The 20,144-nt window shown below is 43.8% G+C and overlaps 1 protein-coding gene across 13 annotated transcripts in view; it reads left to right on the forward strand.

Moving 5' to 3' along the window:
* LOC138739469 (protein furry homolog) overlaps window positions 1-20,144 on the forward strand; it is a 446,682-nt gene that overhangs the window by 190,668 nt on the left and 235,870 nt on the right. For all 13 annotated transcript variants that reach the window (XM_069891583.1, XM_069891588.1, XM_069891589.1 and 10 more), the window contains 6 exons: window positions 396-504; window positions 9,634-9,720; window positions 11,304-11,475; window positions 14,001-14,133; window positions 14,586-14,693; window positions 16,717-16,972. In XM_069891583.1, coding sequence (XP_069747684.1) covers window positions 396-504; window positions 9,634-9,720; window positions 11,304-11,475; window positions 14,001-14,133; window positions 14,586-14,693; window positions 16,717-16,972 — 865 coding nt within the window. The remainder of the gene's footprint in view (window positions 1-395; window positions 505-9,633; window positions 9,721-11,303; window positions 11,476-14,000; window positions 14,134-14,585; window positions 14,694-16,716; window positions 16,973-20,144) is intronic.

Raw genomic sequence — 20,144 nt, forward strand, 5'->3', positions numbered from 1 at the left:
GCAGTCGGTGTTAGTGGGTGATGTGGATGAGAGATGAAAGATAATGGACAGATGGAGCCAGATGGATTGAGTTTCTCCAGTACTTTTGTGTATGTTCATTTTGTGCTGTAGCAAGGTAGGAAATGAATAGATAGGCAATTTTTAAAAATTACATCTTCTGTTTTGATATCAGTTTTCATTTACTGCATTCATCTCATGTGTCATTCTATCTGTGCATCTTAATGAGTAGTTTGGAAGTTGATTTTGATTTGGGTCATAAAATCTGTTTATTAGCTATAACTGTTGACCAAACATAGTTTTTCATTATCATTATGATTTAAGCCTTTTGAAACTGCTCGATAATTTCATATAAAGTAATAAACTTGGTCAACTATCAATCTCTCTTTCCATTACAGTCGACTTGCAAGCATTACAACAACACTTTTCCCCAAGGGGTCTCGGAGTGTAGTACCAAGAGATATGCCCCTCAACATTTTTGTGAAAATCATACAATTCATTGCACAGGTATGGTAAAGAAGTTATTCTTGACAGGGCGGACTACGAAACAAAGGTCACAAAACTTTAAATAAAGTTCACAAAACATTTATGAAGAATACCATATTGCTGACGTTGCAGTGAAATGGGGGTGGGGAGGGAAGGCAAATCTCTTCAAGTATCCAGGAAATAATAGATCTACGCATAACAAATGGTAGATATGGAGAATTGCTCATTGTCCTGCTGTTAATGCTCTGCCTTAAAAGAATAATATTTCTATTTCAGTTTATCTGCACTTTTATACTTTAAATCACTCTTCCCAGGTGATGCCACTTAATTGCTTCTATTTTAGATACACTCAAGTATAAATATGCTCCATGTGTACTGACAATAACCACACCAGCAGTGTGAGTATAAGACAGCTTTAATAAACTAATATGTACACTAAGAGGTCTTGTCTCTCTGCAAGACGAACCTGGAAGGCTAGACTGTAGCTCTGGACTGCTTTATATACAAGGTCACTGGGATGACCCCTGGTGACCTAGTGGTGTAATTACATATCACTACATTCACCCCCCTTTTAAAAAAATGTTATTCCCCCGCCCCACCGTCCTCCTTCCCTTGTTTGTAAGTTCATAAGTCCAAAATTTTTCATGGCTTCCATTGCCTTCTGGACCTCCTCAATAGTGGTATAGGGGTGGGGAGTGCGGTCTACCTTTCGGCCTTTCTTGGTAGAGGTGTGGGAGTGGGAAGTACTAGATGGCCATGTGGCCGTGTGGGCTGGGGATCCTCTTGTATGGGTTTAAGACCTGCCATCAAGTCTAGGGTGGTGATATTTTGTGGGGCAGGTGTACCCAGGGTCCTGATTTCCGGGGTGCGTGGTATAGTCCTCTGGGGTGACTCGATGGACGACTGTTCTAGTGACTTCTGCAGCTCTTCTTGTTGATCCGTAGACATCAGTGTTTCCTCCGCGTTGTTCACACATCCGGCCGGCGCGAGATCCCTGGTGGCCATCGAGTCTTCTCGTCCATCTGGGAATGTGACAAAAGTGTACTGAGGGTTTGCCTGCTGCAACTCCACTTGATCCACCAGTGGGTCCGCTTTGTGGAGTCTGCAGTGCTTCCGGAGAAGAACAGATCCCGGTGTCATCATCAGCCCATCGTGGCTTTCCTTGTGAAAGAAAAGATACAGTCATGTGGGGTCATGGTAGTGGCAGTACACAACAAAGAACGTATAGAGTGGCAACACTTCTTGCCATCAAGTAACAGGCAGGTTTTTTGCTTTTAAGGTCAAGAGGACCGTTTTCTCGATAGTGGCATTTTCCCTTTCGACTTGTCCATTCCCCCTGGGATTGTAACTTGTAGTGCGGCTGGCAGCACCCCTGTCTGTGTGTATGTAGTTCAGGTACCCAAATATGCTGAAGATGGGTTGGAGGCATTTTATAACAGTGGCTGTTGATACATCAGAACACGGGATTGCGAAGGGGAAACAGGAATATTCATCTATTATGTTTAAGAAATAGACATTTCTATTTTTGGACGGGAGCGGGCCTTTAAAATTGAGGCTGAGGCGCTCAAAAAGTTTGGTAGCTTTTATCAGGGTAGCTTTGTCTGGCCGGAAAAATTGCGTTTGCATTCCGCACAGATGAGGCAGCTCTTATTCACTGACCTCACTTCGACTACTGAAAATGGGAGGTTTTGGGTTTTAATGAAGTGAAGCAGTCTAGCGACCCCTGGGTGGCCCAGCTCATTGTGCAAGCTCTGCAACTGGGACACGTGGTTAAGGATGGGACAAGTGCCTCTGGACAGCGCGTCCGGGGACTCGTTGAGTCTCCCGGGGCAGTATAGAATGTCATAGTTAAATGTCGACAGTTCTATCTTCCAGCGCAGAATTTTGTCATTCTTAATTCTCTCCGTTCTAGTTATCAAACATAAAAGCCACAGACCGTTGGTCCTTGACAAGAGTAAAGTGTTTGCATGCCAGATAATGTCACCAGTGCCTTACTGCTTCCACAATGGCTAAGGCCTCCTTCTCTACTGCTGAGTGTCTTTCTTCTGACCCCTGTAGGGTTCGCGAGAAAAAAGCTACTGGTCGTCCATCTTGGTTTAGGGTGGCTGCCAGAGCCACATCGGATGCATCCATTTCTACTTGAAATGGGATCGACTCATCTATGGACCGCATGGTAGCTTTAGCAATATGGTCCCTAATGTCCCTGAATGCTCTGGTGGGTGCTGGGCACAATGGGAAAACAGAGGCTTTTATAAGTGGGTGGGCCCTGTCAACGTAGTTGGGGACCCATTGGGCGTAGTAAGCGAACAGTCCCAAACACCTTTTTTAGTGCTTTCAGCGTGTGTGGCTCTGGGATGTCTAGGAGAGGGCGCATATGGGCTGGGGCTGGGCTGATTTCCCCGTTCTGCACTATGTAGCCCAGGATTGACAACTTCCTGGAGCTAAAAACGCATTTGTCCCTGTTGTATATTAGGTTCCTTTCCTCGGCTGCCTGGAAGAAGCGTTTTAAATTCGTGTCATGATCTTCCTGAGTGTGGCCACAGATTGTCACGTTGTCTAAGTAGGGGAACACTGCTTTCAGTTGGAACTCTCTCTAAAACAGGGACACTTCATTGGTGACACCGAAGGAGAGTCGCAGAAATTGATACAGCCTGCCGTCTGTCTCAAATGCCGTGTAAATGCGATCGCTGTTTCTTATGGGCAGTTGGTGGTATGCTGCCTTCAGGTCTATGGTAGAGAACACCTTATACTGCACAATGTTGTTGACCATGTCTGCTATGCATGGCAGGGGGTAGGCATCTAGTTGTGTAAATTTGTTGATTGTCTGGCTATAATCCACTACCATGCACAGTTTTTCTCCTGACTTTACTACAACCACCTGGGCTATCCAGGGGCTGGTGCTCTGCTCTATGATGCCCTCCTGTAGTAGTCTATGGACCTCTGTCCTAATGAAGGCTCTGTCCATTGGACTGTACCTCCTATTCTTTGTGGCTATTGGTCTATTGGTGTGCATTCTGGGGTCAGGTGTGTGAACAGCAGAGGGGGTTCTATGTTCAGGACAGACAGGTTGCAGTGTTGTTTCTTCGTAAGGCGTTGTGGTGGGGGGGGGGGTGGTGGTGAGGCCCGTTGTGCACTATTGTAATGCTTTCTAGCTGGCACTGAAAATCTAACCCCAATAGTACCGGGGCACAGAGGTGAGGGAGTACTAGTAATTTGAACCCTTTGTATTTTGTGCCCTGGATTTCTAGAGTAACCCTGCAAAACTGTTTTACTTCAGCCGCAAGGCTGCTGGCTGCTAACAGGATCTGGTGCTCACTCAGGCGTGTGGGGAGGGCAAAGCAGTTGACTAATGTCGGACTCTGGCTTTACCCTACCCTTAATTTAGTCTATGTGTCGTCTGAGTCCAGCGTGTTCGTTAAATGAAGTGATAGGAGAAGGTATTCGGTTCAACAATTAGTTTATTACACAGCACAAAAATAAAGCTTAACAGATCTCTGGTTCAGTCGTTAGTTCATAGGTCACCTGCACTGTCCAGTCTCTACAGTTTATATAGCTCAACCTTATCATACAGAACAAAAGTTGGCTTCCTTTGCTAGATTTCATTATCATACAGAACAAAAGTTAACTTTCTTTGCTAGATTTCTTGCATAAGATTTATCACAAGTAATTTCCTGCTCTGCAGTTATCGGGTCTGGAAGGCTGGCGGCAAAACTCTGGATGTCAAACTGCATGAGTTTTTCAAGCTTTGTTGGGACCAAGGAAAACTGCCTCAGGACCTTCGTGATGCCACCATCATCACCCTGTACAAAAACAAAGGCGAGAAATCAGACTGCTCAAACTACAGGGGAATCACGCTGCTCTCCATTGCAGGCAAAATCTTCGCTAGGATTCTCCTAAATAGAATAGTACCTAGTGTCGCCGAGAATATTCTCCCAGAATCACAGGCGGCTTTCACGCAAACAGAGGAACTACTGACATGGTCTTTGCCCTCAGACAGCTCCAAGAAAAGTGCAGAGAACAAAACAAAGGACTCTACATCACTTTTGTTGACCTCACCAAAGCCTTCGACACCGTGAGCAGGAAAGGGCTTTGGCAAATACTAGAGCGCATCGGATGCCCCCCAAAGTTCCTCAACATGGTTATCCAACTGCACGAAAACCAACAAGGTCGGGTCAGATACAGCAATGAGCTCTCTGAACCCTTCTCCATTAACAATGGCGTGAAGCAAGGCTGTGTTCTCGCACCAACCCTCTTTTCAATCTTCTTCAGTATGATGCTGAACCAAGCCATGAAAGACCTCAACAATGAAGACGCTGTTTACATCCGGTACCGCACGGATGGCAGTCTCTTCAATCTGAGGCGCCTGCAAGCTCACACCAAGACACAAGAGAAACTTGTCCGTGAACTACTCTTTGCAGACGATGCCGCTTTAGTTGCCCATTCAGAGCCAGCTCTTCAGCACTTGACGTCCTGTTTTGCGGAAACTGCCAAAATGTTTCGCCTGGAAGTCAGCCTGAAGAAAACTGAGGTCCTCCATCAGCCAGCTCCCCACCATGACTACCAGCCCCCCCACATCTCCATCGGGCACACAAAACTCAAAACGGTCAACCAGTTTACCTATCTCGGCTGCACCATTTCATCAGATGCAAGGATCGACAACGAGATAGACAACAGACTCGCCAAGGCAAATAGCGCCTTTGGAAGACTACACAAAAGAGTCTGGAAAAACAACCAACTGAAAAACCTCACAAAGATAAGCGTATACAGAGCCGTTGTCATACCCACACTCCTGTTCGGCTCCGAATCATGGGTCCTCTACCGGCATCACCTACGTCTCCTAGAACGCTTCCACCAGCGTTGTCTCCGCTCCATCCTCAACATCCATTGGAGCGCTTTCATCCCTAATGTCGAAGTACTCGAGATGGCAGAGGTTGACAGCATCGAGTCTACGCTGCTGAAGATCCAGCTGCGCTGGGTGGGTCACGTCTCCAGAATGGAGGACCATCGCCTTCCCAAGATCGTGTTATATGGCGAGCTCTCCACTGGCCACCGTGACAGAGGTGCACCAAAGAAAAGGTACAAGGACTGCCTAAAGAAATCTCTTGGTGCCTGCCACATTGACCACCGCCAGTGGGCTGATATCGCCTCAAACTGTGCATCTTGGTGCCTCACAGTTCGGCGGGCAGCAACCTCCTTTGAAGAAGACCGCAGAGCCCACCTCACTGACAAAAGGCAAAGGAGGAAAAACCCAACACCCAACCCCAACCAACCAATTTTCCCCTGCAACCGCTGCAACCATGTCTGCCTGTCCCGCATCGGACTTGTCAGCCACAAACAAGCCTGCAGCTGACGTGGACATTTATCCCCTCCATAAATCTTCGTCCGCGAAGCCAAGCCAAAGAAGAAGAGCTCCCATCTTAATCTTCAAGGCCAGAATATCCTGTTGTTTTGATCAGAAATCAATTCATACCCCAGATATTTCTAATTATTTCTTTGTTCTCATCTGGCCATATTCTTCTGTTCTACTCAACACCTCCTTCCGTCTTAGCCTTCTTACTGAGTTAGTTTCCATTCTCTTTGTTTCTGACAGTCTCTGTCAGGATTCTTTTTGTTCTTGTCTGGCCATTGTCTCCTGTGCTAATCAACACCTCCTTTTGCCTGAACATTCCTACTAAATTGTTTCATACATATCCCCTCTTTTGTATTTGGGGAGCAGACACTTTTAAACCTACTGTAATCAGCCAACTTTGCTACATACTGTGGCTGCCACTTACTTACATTACTCTTTCCTTTCACCATGAGGTAAATATTAAATTGTTACATAGTACTGGATTCATGTATACAAAATGAATAGTACATAAGCATATATTCTACATATTTTCTATGATTAATTAACCCCTATATTCCAACACTAACCCCTGGTCAATAAAACTTTCAGTGCTTCCACTATCTATTAAGCAATTTACCCTCACATCATTAATTTTGATGCACACAGTGGCATCAGATAAATTGTGTGGACTCGCCTGATTCATGCATAGGGAAGCAAGTCTGGCGTGTCCTTCGTGTCATATTCATCTCCTGAAGACTGTGTCCTCTGCTCTGTAGCATTTGTCCAAGATTGCAGGCTGCACATGGCATTCTTCTTCTTCTGTTTGTCTGTGGAGAAAGAAGAGCTTTCCCGCCTCTCATTAGCATGAGAATGGGCCTTGGCTGTGGCCTTGGGGCTTCTGCAGACTTTTGCATAATGCCCACATTTTCCACAGTTGGAACAGACATTTTCTCTGGTAGGGCAGAGGGCTCTGGGGTGTTTTCTTTGTCCACAGAAAAAGCACTTGGGACCCTCAAGGTGCTGCTGCTGTGAATTCCTGAGGCAGCATACTTTTCTTTTCGTGGGGCTAGAGAGTCCAGCAGTGTTGCGTTTGTCCCAGCCCCAGTGTCATGTGAGTACTCCTCCAATTCTTTCCTCGTGCTTTCTAAAGCTTCTGCAATAGTTTCTGCCTCATCTAGCCCCATCATTCCTTTCTCCAACAATCGATGTCTCGTCCCAGTGGACTATACGCCCGCAACAATTCTGTCCCTAATAAGGTCCTCCACATACTCCTGAGCTGATACTGCTTTAAAGTTGCAGCCTCTCGCCAGGTCTTTCAGAGAGAGTATAAAGTCTCTGGCAGACTCCCCTACTTGTTGTGACCTGGTCATGAGTCTGTACCGGGAGTGGAGTTCACTATGCCCCTTACTGTAATGCCTCTGTAAAATGCTCATTGCCTCTTGGTTGGACCTGGGATCCTGTATAAGGGAGTAAGGGTGGTCTCCCAGCTGTGCTAACAGCAGCATTAATAGCTCTTTATCTGATGCCTCAGCACCCTCCACGTAATTCAGAAAGCATCTCTGCCAGCAGCTGAAATGCGTGCCGGCCCCAGGATTTCTGGGGTCCAATTCCAGCCTGTCTGGTCGCAGCACATGGTTAAGCCGCAATCTCTGGTCCCTTAGGTGTAGCAAGGGCAGGCCCTGGGGTACTGGGAGCTGCTGGTAGAGCCTCTGTGGGGTTTGTGTCTGCTGGAGGAGTAACCTGGGTGCTTGGGGCTGTTGGCTTAGTCTCTTGCTTTGGGACATTTGCAGCGGGGTTAGGGGGGATCCCAGTGGTAGTGTCAGGTCTCCGTGGAACTGGGGAAACTGCTGCTGGGGGAGTGACGGTAGCGCTGTCTGCTTTCCCTGGCTCTGGAGTGGTTGGAAATTCTGCACGTACATGGCGATCAGGAGCACGACTTGTGGAGATCCTTCCACCCGCGCTTGTAGTGGCCCCTTTCTGATCGGACCGGGATTTAGGGTTGGCGGCGCCTGTACCGGCGAACCGACGGGCAGGCAGGGCTCTTGGCTGTTTCTTACCTGCCCTATTGTACTTCTGTGGTCTTCCCCGCATTCCACCATGATTCCAGTACAGCGGTCCCTCGCCGTCTCTGTCCTCGGATGCACATGTGTGCTAGTCATCTCTGGATTCCATTCCTCAGGAAGAGTCTCCAAGTGGTTGGGAATGTGCATTGGAGCAGAAGCAGCTTCCATCCTAGTAGCTATCATATTAGTTTATTAAATTGTACTGACAATAACCACACCAGCAGTGCGAATATAAGACAGCTTTAATAAATTAATATGTACGCTAAGAGGCCTTGTCTCTCTGCAAGATGAACCTGGAAGGCTTGACTGTAGCTCTGGGCTGCTTTATATACAAGGTCACCCGGATGACCCCTGGTGACCTAGGGGTGTAATTACATATCACCACACCATGCACTCTATTTTCACTCGTGTATAATTTTAAATCAATTTAAAAAAATGAAGATAGGGACAAATAAAACTTTTGGGAGCGAAGTTTTAAAGAAAAAAAGATCTCTTTTGTTGATAAATTCACATATATTCTCAGTCATCCAAAGCATCAATCAATTATGCAAAAGATAACCTCAAAATCTTTGAAAATTTTATTCCAATTTAGTTATTTTTAGATCTCCTGAAGCTGCATTATCTTGGAAATCCATATTCGGTTACTATGTTGACAAACTATATGCAGGAATTTCATTGAGACTATTGGAATAATATGAGGCACTTTCAAGCAGGGAAAACACCCATCTGTAAAGGCAGAGTTTCTTTGCCCTTATGTACCTTTCTGAATGCTCCATGGCCGGCTCTGAGGCACCGATTACAACCCTTCTCAGGGAAGGGTAATTGGCAGAGCACTGCATTCTGCTGCTTGACCTGAATGTACAGCCTCTGCAAGTGGCTGGTTCAGGGTGGGCTGATGATGCCATCAGCCTGCAACCCATCTCCCCACTCACTCCTCTCCCTCCATGACCCCCCTCAAGGCAGGGGCAACAGGCAGGAGCCACTGGGGCTGTCGGGAGCCGTCAGGGTGGCGGGGACTGGTGAGGCATCAGGGACCGGTGGGAGCATCAGGACAGGATGAGGGGTTAAGGGAGAGAAAGACGGCCATTGCTCTGCCATGTATTGCACCAGTTGCCCCACCTCCATCAGCTTCAGAGGGCACTTCAGGTGCCTCTCAATATGAATGTGACACTGGAGAAGCCTTTTAGGCCTGCTGTCTGAAAAGTCAATTTTAAATTTTCGATCTGCTCTTGTAGCCAGCCTCCATGAAATGGCCTATTGGCTGGGCAGTTACATGGTTTGGAGGATACATAATTCAAAACCCATTTTAGAATATGCCTGATCCTTTTCTATTGCAAGGAAAAGTCTTGTCAAGAGCATATTAGCAGCAATGGCATTAACATTAGCATTTTATGATACTGTCCAATACAAATAATATGCATGAGATGTGAAAATTTACTCCTAATATACATCCACATAACATAGGGGGCAGCACAGTTAGCACAGCGATTAGAACAATGCTATTACGGTGCCAGAAAGTTTTTACATTCATCCTGTGTCTACGTGGATTTCCTCTGGGTGCTCCAGTTTCCTCCCACCCTTTAAAACATACAGGAGATGAAGGTTAATTAGGGTGTTTGGGCAGTATGGGCTTGTTTGCCAGAAAGGCTGTGTGTCTAAAAATTAATATTTACATAATTCAGCATTATTTTTGTGTTAATTTTGACTGAATTTTTGTAGCATAAACTATTTTATAAACTATTTTTCTTTTCTTTGCAGGAGAGATTAGATTTTGCTATGAAGGAAATCATATTTGATCTTCTTAGTGTTGGAAAATCACCAAAGACCTTCAGTCTGAATCCGGAGGTATAATATGAATTTTGCTGCATAAAAAAAATGTTCTCCTTGAATTTCAAATTCATATAACAAAACATTTTGGTTGTAATGCAAAATAAGCTTGATTGTCAAGTAATTGAATTGAATTTTGTTAGTTTTCTACATTGAAAGAAATGTTTTAAGGACAATCCTTGAAACTTCAAATTTTCTCCTTAAAATCGGGATCATCCTATACAAAGAGTTTAAAATTCTTACCTTGACTACGAAGACACAACACTGCTGCCATCTTCCTGGTGGCTCCAATGCTGACATCTCTATCTATGTACTGCCAGACTGAGACCACCTGTAAATTGGAGGAACAACACATCACCCTCCAACTGGATGGCATTAATATCAACTTCTCTGGCTTTTGTTAAAACCACTCCACAACCCCACCCTCCTCTGAGCTCCGGTTGCCTTCCCCACCTCTGTCTGTCTCCTTTTGCACATGATGAAAATCATTTCTCACCTCTCCCCTTATCATATCCAATTAACATCTTTTGTTGGTATGGATTCCTCCCCCAGCCAGCATTGTTTGTACTCTTAGATGTCCTGCATCTGGCTCATTCTGCTTATTCCTTGAAGAAGGGCTCAGGCCCAAATCATCAGCGATATATCTTTGTCTCCTATGGATGCTGGAAGCATGGTTCCTCCGGCATTTAAGTATGTTTTTACTACAGTCACAGCATCTGCAAAGTTTCATGTTCCACTGCAATTTCATGCTTGCCCTGTTAGTTATTTACGAATTTCTCAACGCTCCTTCGCAGGGTCCATCCACCCGGTCTGACAGTTGTCAGCTTAAGACGGGCTTCAAACAGGAGCCAACAGTGGTGTATTTTAAAATATCCAAATAAAATTTAAACCTTTGAATGATAATTTGTTATTCATTGATTTGCTTTTAACAGCATCCACTGGTCAGTGGTAAATGCCGGATTTGCGTGGGTCATCTTATTCAAAGGGTATCACTCAAAACTAACATTAAATTGTGTGGGATTGTCCTATACAGAGATATCCTATACCATAGCATATACTGTAATTGAGACTATCCTGGTTCCAAAACAATTCCATATTCAAGCTTGGAACTGCAATGAACGAGAACATTCCACAGTTGAATTTTTGGAAAACTATAAATATTACACCAGTATTATAGATGCAATGTCGATTTCAGTCCCTTCCAGCTGCTCATTTCAAAATATACTTAATAGTCTACCTTTATATATACCATTTGATGCAAACAACCATCTTGAGTTTTTCAACAACTACTACCTTGATATTCTTCTCAGCTGCGCAGCCATTTCTGAAAAATGTCAATTCACCTTGAGTTAACTATTTGTCATGGGTTGCTTGCTAAGACTTGTTTTGAAACGTGTTTTTAAATATTTAAATAATAGCAAGACTATTTTGAACTAAAAAAATTATTAACAGTTGAAATTTTCTAGAAATTGATAAGATATTCGGGATTCCATCCTGATAAAGTGATTACCACATATTGGTATGATAATGGTTGTAATTTTTAGGAAGGTTGTTATTTCATGTTAAAATATTAATTTCTACTATTGCATTATAATTCACAGAGAATGAACATCGGTTTAAGGGCTTTTCTTGTGATTGCTGACAATCTGCAGCAGAAAGATGGAGAACCACCAATGCCAAACACAGGAGCTATACTTCCATCAGGGAACACGCTCAGAGTGAAGAAAACTTACTTGAGTAAAACACTTACAGAAGAAGAGGCAAAAATGATAGGTTAGTGATTTCTACTAAAGTTAGGTGAGACAAGAACTAGAGGCCCTGTGTTCAGGGTGACAGGTGAAATGTTTAAAGGGAACACTAGGAGGAACTTCTTCATGTAGAGAGTGGTGAGAGTATGGAATGAGCTGCTAGCTGAAGTGAGGAATGTGGGCTTGGTTTCAAAATTTGAGAACGACTTGGATAGGTACATGTTAGTGAGGGGAATGGAGAACTATGGTCTGGGTGCAGGTCAATGGGATTAGGCAGAATATTAGATAGGCTGAAGGGCCTGTTTATAATTCTGTAGTAATCTCTGGTTCTAACCTTTTATATTAAAAAAATTATGTAGCGTGACTTGAAACTTGCAAATGCAGAATTTTATGCTGGCTGTTCAGTCTCTGATTTTCACATGGGTCCTCTAGCATTAGGTATTCTTATGCATGGAGAGCCCCAAAATTTGCAAAGGCTTCCAAGTTACCTCTAGAAGTCAGAAAGAGAAACACAAAGTCTGAAGATGCTAGAATCCCGCGTAAATAAAGAATTGCTGAAGATGTAAATTTGCATAGATATTACATGGATAAGTGGAAATTGATGTCAGCTTGTGGCGAGTATTGCTGCCAAGCTGTAAGTTACCATGTCTAAACCTTAAAAACTATTAAATATTCAAAATAAAAAGAATTGCTGAAGAAAATCAGCAGGTCAGATAGTATCTATAGGTAGAATGGGTCCAGGTCAGAAATGTTGACTTGCATTTTTACCCACACTTGCTTTCTGACCCAATTAGTTCCTTTGCAATTCTTTGTTTACATCTAGAAGTCCATTCTGGAACTTTGAAGTGCGTCTCTATGGCAGCAATGAACCCAACTTGGGAAAGCAACCTTTGGGTGTTCTCTTATCTGGCTTTCCTTTACCTTTCTCCATTGCCTTAGAACTAAGCACCAAACAAGCTTACAGTATTCACCTAACCAGCCACCACCCAGCAGTCAGAAGTAAAACATTTGTTACGGGCCCAGAGGACCCCAAAACCCAGCAGCAATAGAAATTCACCAAGACAAATGGTTACTTAAATAAAAGTTATTATCTTTAACTTTAACTTATTACTATTAACTTAACCCCTTCTAATTCTAAGTGCATGTGTGTATAATGTGTGTGTAAGTTCAGAAAAGTTCTTTGATTCACAGTCCAATCTCACTTCTCACTCCTCCAAGTTCACCAGTATCAGGCAATTCTTATACTGTGCATAGAAGTTAATATATTTGAATTTTTACCAGGCTCTTGTGCTTAAAGATAATTAGTTACCACTCAGGAAGGTTCTTGTTGGTTTCAGAGAGAGATTTGTTGCTTGTTGGACACACACAAACTGATTTCCCACAATCAGTACTTCAGTGTCTTGCCGAAGAAACTTGCTCCATCATGGGTTTTTGAAATGATAACAACTTCTTCCAGGTCACCACAAAGTTCCTCTTGTTTCCCTTATTTCAGGAGAAACACTCTAGCCAACCATTTCCTCTTGTAAGGACTACAAAGATTTTTCAACAGGCTAAACTCAGAACTCACAACCTGTCTTCAAAATGAGGTCTTCCAAAAGCCACTGCAGAAGTCAGTTCTCTCTCTCTCTGGGAAAGCCTGTTTGGTCTTTTTTCTCTTTCTGCTTGCAAAACCACATGACCCCTCTTGGAACAGCAAACTGCAACCAGTCAGATTTCAGCACCGGAATTAATTTCTGCCTGGCCATCTGCTTCTTTCAAAACAATAATCCATTTACTCCACAGCATCAGTCCAATTAACAGGGACTTGTAAAGTCTCAATAGGCATTTTTCAAAGTTTCTGTAAAGTCACTGTGGACATGAAGTCTCTCTTTCAGCAAAGCTCTTGCATTTTAAATAAGATGTGAAGTGTTACTCTGTTTGTGGTGACCTACAATAAACCCCCCATATCTATCTCTTTTAAAAACATTTATATATAATATAAAATATAATATAACCCATAACACATGAAAGTCTGAGACACCATGGTTGAAGTAAAAACACAATGCTGGAGAAACTCAGCAGTCAAACTCAGCAGCTTGAGCCCTTCATCAAGCCTGAAATGTCGGTTATGTGTTTTTATCTTTGCTATATAAAGGACATTGTTTGACCTACTGAGTTTCTCCAGCATTGTATTTTTACACTACCCAGCAGTTTCCCAACCAGGCATTCTCTGATCCACCAAACTGTAAACTCATGCAAGCCCTCGACTCTCCACCCACTCCCATCTGCCAAGTACACCCTCCTCTTCATCATGAGTCACACCATATGAGTACCAAAGCTACATCTCCCACCCACAACTATGAAGTAGTTGGCCAACTTTTCATTTCTCACAGTTACAATCAGACTTTCTCAATATTTTTAACATCTTCTGCTTTTATTTGGGATATCCAGCTTCTGATGTAACTTATTTTTCATTACTGAATAATTGCAAAAGGAATTAAAACAATTAGAACATGATTATTCAATTCTATCTAACCTATCCTGAAGTAACATCTGCCCTCAACTCAACAGGAATGTCTCTGTACTATCCGCAACTAAGAAAAGCTCTAGATAGCATCTTAAGGCATCTAGATAAAGAGGTTGGGCGCTGTATGATGTTGACAAATATGCAGATACTGAACAAAGAACCTGAAGACATGATCACGTAAGCTGGAGTTGATGGTGAAAGAATGGAACCATTTTTATGTACTGTTTCATTTTTCAATTTGAAATGGTGTAAGTGAATAATGTGATACAGTGCATGCTTTTTGTCAATTTATTTGTATAAATGTTTCGACATGCAAGTGTAGATTAGTGATTGGAGTATCTTAATGATTGGAATTAAAAAATACAGTTTAAGGAAGTTTAAACAGAATTGAGAAATTAGAAGAAGGCCAAGGTAGCTAATACCTTTTATATGCCATTTATAATGACATGGGATTTGTTACAGGTCACATTATTCAAATTAAGATCTGAGATTTCTTTTGTTTTAAGATTTTGTGGAAATCAATGTACTATTATTTGACTTGTATTTTCTAAATAGTTAATCAGGTGAATGTAAACTTGCAATATTATTTTGTTAATATCATCAATGAACTGTTCTTTACATCAATTCAGAGGGGAGAGGAAACCAAAAATTGACCTTTTCAGAACCAGTGTAGCAGCCATTCCACGAATAATCCCTGATGGAATGTCAAAACTGGAATTGATCGATTTACTGGCAAGGTAGGTGTTTTGATTTCAGATGGAATTATTTAAGATAATTTAAAATCAGTTTTTATTGCAAATTAAATATTTTGTACTTTTTTTCAAGTCATTCATTTTGACATAACACAACACTAAATACTTGCATGGCTAATTTCATGGAGCTCTATGCACCTGAACTCCCAGATACCTCTGCACATTAGTGCTGTTAAAGATCCTGCCATTAAATGGATTTCACTTATTTGGAATCTTTCTGCCATTTGTTTCCACTGACCAAAGTACATGAACTCATATTTCCACACATTAAACTCCATTTGCCACATTTTCACTCAGGTTTGATTATATTCTACTTCCCTAAATGATTGGTTATTTTTTCTTTGATTAATGACTCTGCCATCTTGCCAACAATGGATATTAAACTAAATGTAATATAATTCCCTACCTGTCTTCCTCCATTTTTGAATGCTTTGGCTGTTTTTCAATCCTACTTGAATTTAGCAAGTTCTGAAATCTTTCAACCAATAGGTCAACAATCTCTGCAGCAACTGTACTTCTTTTGAAATTCTTTGTGCAAGACATTGAATCTCAGGGTTTTATCCACCTTTAGTAAAGGAATCTTAGACCTATCCATTTCCAGTTTTTCAGAGGAATATAAATGCGCCAAGGTAAGGCTGGAGATGATGTTAACAGAGGCGAGTGATCCAGTTGTAGCTCAAGCTGCTGTCATCCAGGATGCTGGGAGGAAATGGATTCCATCAGAAGCAACTAAGCAAGCAAAAGGCAGCACTCAGGCATAGGGACATCATGGGCTGAGTGCAGCAAGAGAGGAATGGTCTTGGGGCCAGTACAACAGTCTGGAACAAGACTGCTCCATCTCAGAGGCACAGGTTTGTGACGCAGGAGATATGTTGGCAGGAGGCAGTAAAGTATGCAAAGGCTGTTGCTCAGGAAAGGCAAAGGCAATGGACGAGATGGGATGGAGTGGAAAAAAGGAAGATTTTCCTGGAATGAGGTGTGGGAGATGGAGACATTCAAAGTGAGCTTCACCATTAGGCCTGCATACGATGTCTTGCTGACTGCCATGAATCTCAGCCAGTGGTATGAAGAGGACCCTACATGCTCCCTCTGCCCAACTTCAGCAACATTAAAACTTATTTTGGTGGGCTGCAAGACCAGCCTCGTTCAAGGCTGATACACCTGGTGTCAGAACCAGATGCTATGGTTTCTTGCAGCAGGTGAAGGTCAAGCTGAAATCGCCACATCAAGATCAAACTCTGGGAGGTTAGGCAGGGCACATGATTGGAAGATGGCGGCAGACAAGCCAGAGGCTCTTCTCCCAAATGAAATCGTGGAAACCAACCTCAGACCAGACCTTGTGTTGTGGTCAGCCTCACTCCATCTTGTTTACATCATCGAGCTTACCATGCCCTGGGAGGATACAGTGGAGGAGGCCTAATAGCGCAAGAAACAGAGGTACGCTGAGCTTGCAGCTGATGTGCAGCAACGTGGCTGGAAGGTAAGGGTCCAACTGGTTGAAGTAGGCTGCAGAGGATTTGCAGCCACATCGACATCAAGGCTATTCTGGGAGTTGAGAGTGCAAGGAAAGATACAGTGACAAGCAGTCAAATGTCTCTCCAGAGCTGCTGAAAAGGGTAGTCAGTGGCTCTGGATGAGGAGAAAAGGTTCCATCTGGGCCCCCAAGTGAGTAAATGGCATCTAGAAGATGAGCTCAGGACACCAGGATTCACTGCTGAACCCTCCAGAGGTGTTATGGGTCTATCAGCGAAACACTGAGGAAGGAGGCCACCCACTTGATAACCCAGAAGATGCCACCACTCACTTGGCTACCCCACAAAGTCCACGGAGAAAGTCTCTGGAGTTCAGTAAGGTATATTAACATCTAGTCCTACATAAACATACCTGTGAATTTCTCTAATAAGCTAACCTTTGTGTTTGGGATTTGAATTTATCCTATTTGTTACCCTAACAATATTAAAATGGGAAAAACTGTATGTTTTATTCATACTTTCTAATTTCATTTTAGACTAACTATCCATATGGATGATGAACTTCGTCACATTGCACAAAACTCTCTTCAGAGTCTTCTGGTTGATGTGGTTGATTGGCGAGAAGATGTGTTGTTTGGTTTCACTAATTTTTTACTTCGCGAAGTTAATGATACACAACAGAATCTCCTTGATAGCTCTTTAAAATTACTGGTACATCTGCTCACTCAATGGAAACTTGCAATCCAGACCCAAATGAAGGATCAAAAGCAATCTAAATTAAGGACCTCAGAGGTGGGTTCAAATGCATCTTTATATGTATCTCTGAGTTTGAAATAGTAATGATGATGTGTGGTTTATATATTCATTACTTCATTCCTTTTGAAGCATTTATACATTAAATAATATTTCAGCTACAGTGATGAAACAAAAGTGGCCAATGTTTCATGTTTTTGAGGCCATAGAACTATGCAAAGTTGTGCATAAGTTCATACAATGAAGTGTTGGCTTACCATCCAAACTATCTTCTGTGCTTATTTTTTTTTACTTGACTGCAAAATAGTGAACTGTCTCTGAATGGCCACATATTAAATATTTTTTTCTTAAATGGGTTTGGTAAACCACTGGATGTGCTGTATATATGTTTGGATGTACTAGGACATCCCCCTTGCTGACTGTGCCTGAGGCAATGGTGCCACAGCCCCCTCCTCAGGCTAGGACAGTCGACCAGCATGGACGGACATCCATTCTGTTGTGAATAAAAGCCAATCAATTTCTCTACAACTTCTAATCTTTGAAGTTATTGATGATGCATCAATTTTATTCACTACAGTTTTTTTGATAATGGAGCAGATCTTGAATGCAGAAAAGCTGGTCCTCGGCCCACATCCAGCACCTTTGAACTCTGTCTGCATTGCTTCGAAGCATTTCTGCAGGCCTCCTCTGATATCGTCCGATCAGAGAATGACAGGCTGCAAGTACTACATTCCCAGGTCGGGCTCCTGTTATACTCGATGATCAGGGATGCCCAGTCATACCCATCAGCAATGGACATACTGAAAAGCCAGTACCAGAGGAAGGTAACTGAGGTCTCTCTTGGCACCTCCTGGCTACTGTTGGGTCTGCTTTGTTCATGAATGAGTGAGACAAACACCAGGCTGAGTCGAAATCAGGGTTCTTTGTTCTTTATTACCGGATTGTAACACTTGCGACCAACCATGTTAGTCGGAGAATGCATTCTGCCGTTATCAGCAAAATGGTGATTTTTTATACCCTTGGATATGTGCTTAGAACATCATCATATCATTACTTGTCCAATGACTAAAACTGTTGCTATCCTTTCCCTGCTAGCTTCCTGCCTCTCAATCCATCAATGTCTCTCTTATCTTGTAAGTACAAGGATGCATTCACATCTTGTTACAGCCCTGTACATTCCCATCTCATGATGTTTTACCTAACAGGAGTACAAGGACACCTCCCCTTCTTGTTACAGCCTTGTACAGGGTAACTCCCTACACATTCCCATCTCATGATGTTTTACCTTACACTACCTATAAGCAACGACCCAGGGAATCGAGTGCCAAGTACCTTCAGGCCCTGCGAGCCCTCGGACGGGCCTGCGGCTACAGGGCTGTGATGCCCATGGTGAACATGGAGGGCCTGATCAGAGATGCCTGTGTCACGGGCATAAGATCCAGCTTCATCCAGCAGAGATTGTTGGAAAAGAGTGATCTCAATTTACAGAAGGCAGTCGAGCTTGTGGACACACTAGAGGTGGCCCTCCAAAATATGGACACATACTCAGCTGACAATGCAGCCGCCTCGTGGTAAACACAGGCACCGTCATCTTGGGAAGTGGAAAAGCTACAAGCCTGTGGCATACTGCAACGATCTGCCAGGGACGCGACCAGAGCTGTTGTACTCTGCGAACACCCGAAGTGTTACTTCTGCGGCCTGCTCAAACACTTGAGAAAACACTGCCCAGTGAAAGATGCAGTTTGCACTAACTGTGGGAAGAAAGGATACTATGCTAAGGTGTGTAAATCTGGGTTGCCACCTAACCTAGCAGCACTACATGCAGGCCATGGGGGGTCACCATCTTCTCGACCTGACATTGCCGTGTGCGAGCCTTGGGAACCGCCATCTTTGACACCGCCAACTTCCCAACCCAGCAGCGCTAAGTGCTAGCCATAGGGGCTGCCATCTTGGGACTGAACATCCAAACACTACTCTGTATCTACAGAGCCTGACAGTGACTGAACACTGCTCTCCATCACGCTAGTCCAAGGGAGCCCTCACCAACTCGCCAGATCGATGATGGACATCGGGGTAAACGGTCACGTGATGAGCTGTCTGTTCGACAGGCATGGAGAGCTTCATCCACCCTGACACGTTGCAGTGCTACTCCCTCGCCAATAAACCACTATGTCTTTTTGCCCTCCAAGTTCCAAACAGCATATGTCTGCAGCTACTGCGTAGTGATTCTGACTGTACAGGGCACAGACTTTAAACTCCTCATGATGCTGCAGCTTTGTGCTGCTGGGGCTGGATTTTCAATGCTACCTTAAGACTGTCACGACAGAGTACGATGGGCCTCATCCACCCCTCGCTGACTATAACATGCAGTTTTTAAACCACCCACTGTGCTTCACCCACGGAAATCTACCGGCCTCTCTTCCCATTGTTTATAGCCAGCAATCCTCAGATTGCCCACTGCGCATGACCTGCGGCTTTTCAACCCTCCACCGCTGTTCGCTAACCTCACCCCGACTGTAAACTCGTTGCCACCACAAGTAGGCGACACAGTGCCGGAGACAGGGCCTTTATTAGGTCGGAGGTACAGGAGCTTCTGAATGAGGGGATCATTGAAGCTACCACCAGCCCCTGGAGAGCCCAAGTGGTGTAGTAAAGAATGGGATGAAACACAGAGTGGTCATTGGCTATAGCCAGACCATTAATATATGCAGCTGGATGTGTACCCTCTTACCCGCATATCCGACATGGTAAATTAAATCACTCAATATCGGGTATTCTCCACTATTGATTTAAAGTTGGCATACCTCCAGCTCCCCGTCCACCCAGAGGACCGCCAATACACTGCCTTTGAAGCAGATCGATGCCTCTACCATTTCCTGAGGTTCCCTTTGGAGTCACCAATGGAGTCTCGGTCTTCCAGCGGGAGATGGACTGCATGGTAGACCAGTATGAGCTCCAGGCCCCATTCCCGTATCTGGACAACATCACCATTTGCAGCCATGACATGCAGGTTCATGACGCCAATCTCCAAAAATTCCTCCAGACCGTCAAACTCCTCAACTCTCACATACAATTAGGATAAGTGTGTATTTCACACAACTCGCCTTGCCATCCTTGACTGTGTCCTAGAGAACGGAGCCATTCTCCCTGATCCCAACCACATGCGTCCTCTTTTGGAACTCCCCCTTTCACACAGCCTCAAGGCTCTGAA

The sequence above is a fragment of the Narcine bancroftii genome, chromosome 7, assembly GCF_036971445.1.
Source record: "Narcine bancroftii isolate sNarBan1 chromosome 7, sNarBan1.hap1, whole genome shotgun sequence".
Taxonomy (NCBI): domain Eukaryota; kingdom Metazoa; phylum Chordata; class Chondrichthyes; order Torpediniformes; family Narcinidae; genus Narcine; species Narcine bancroftii.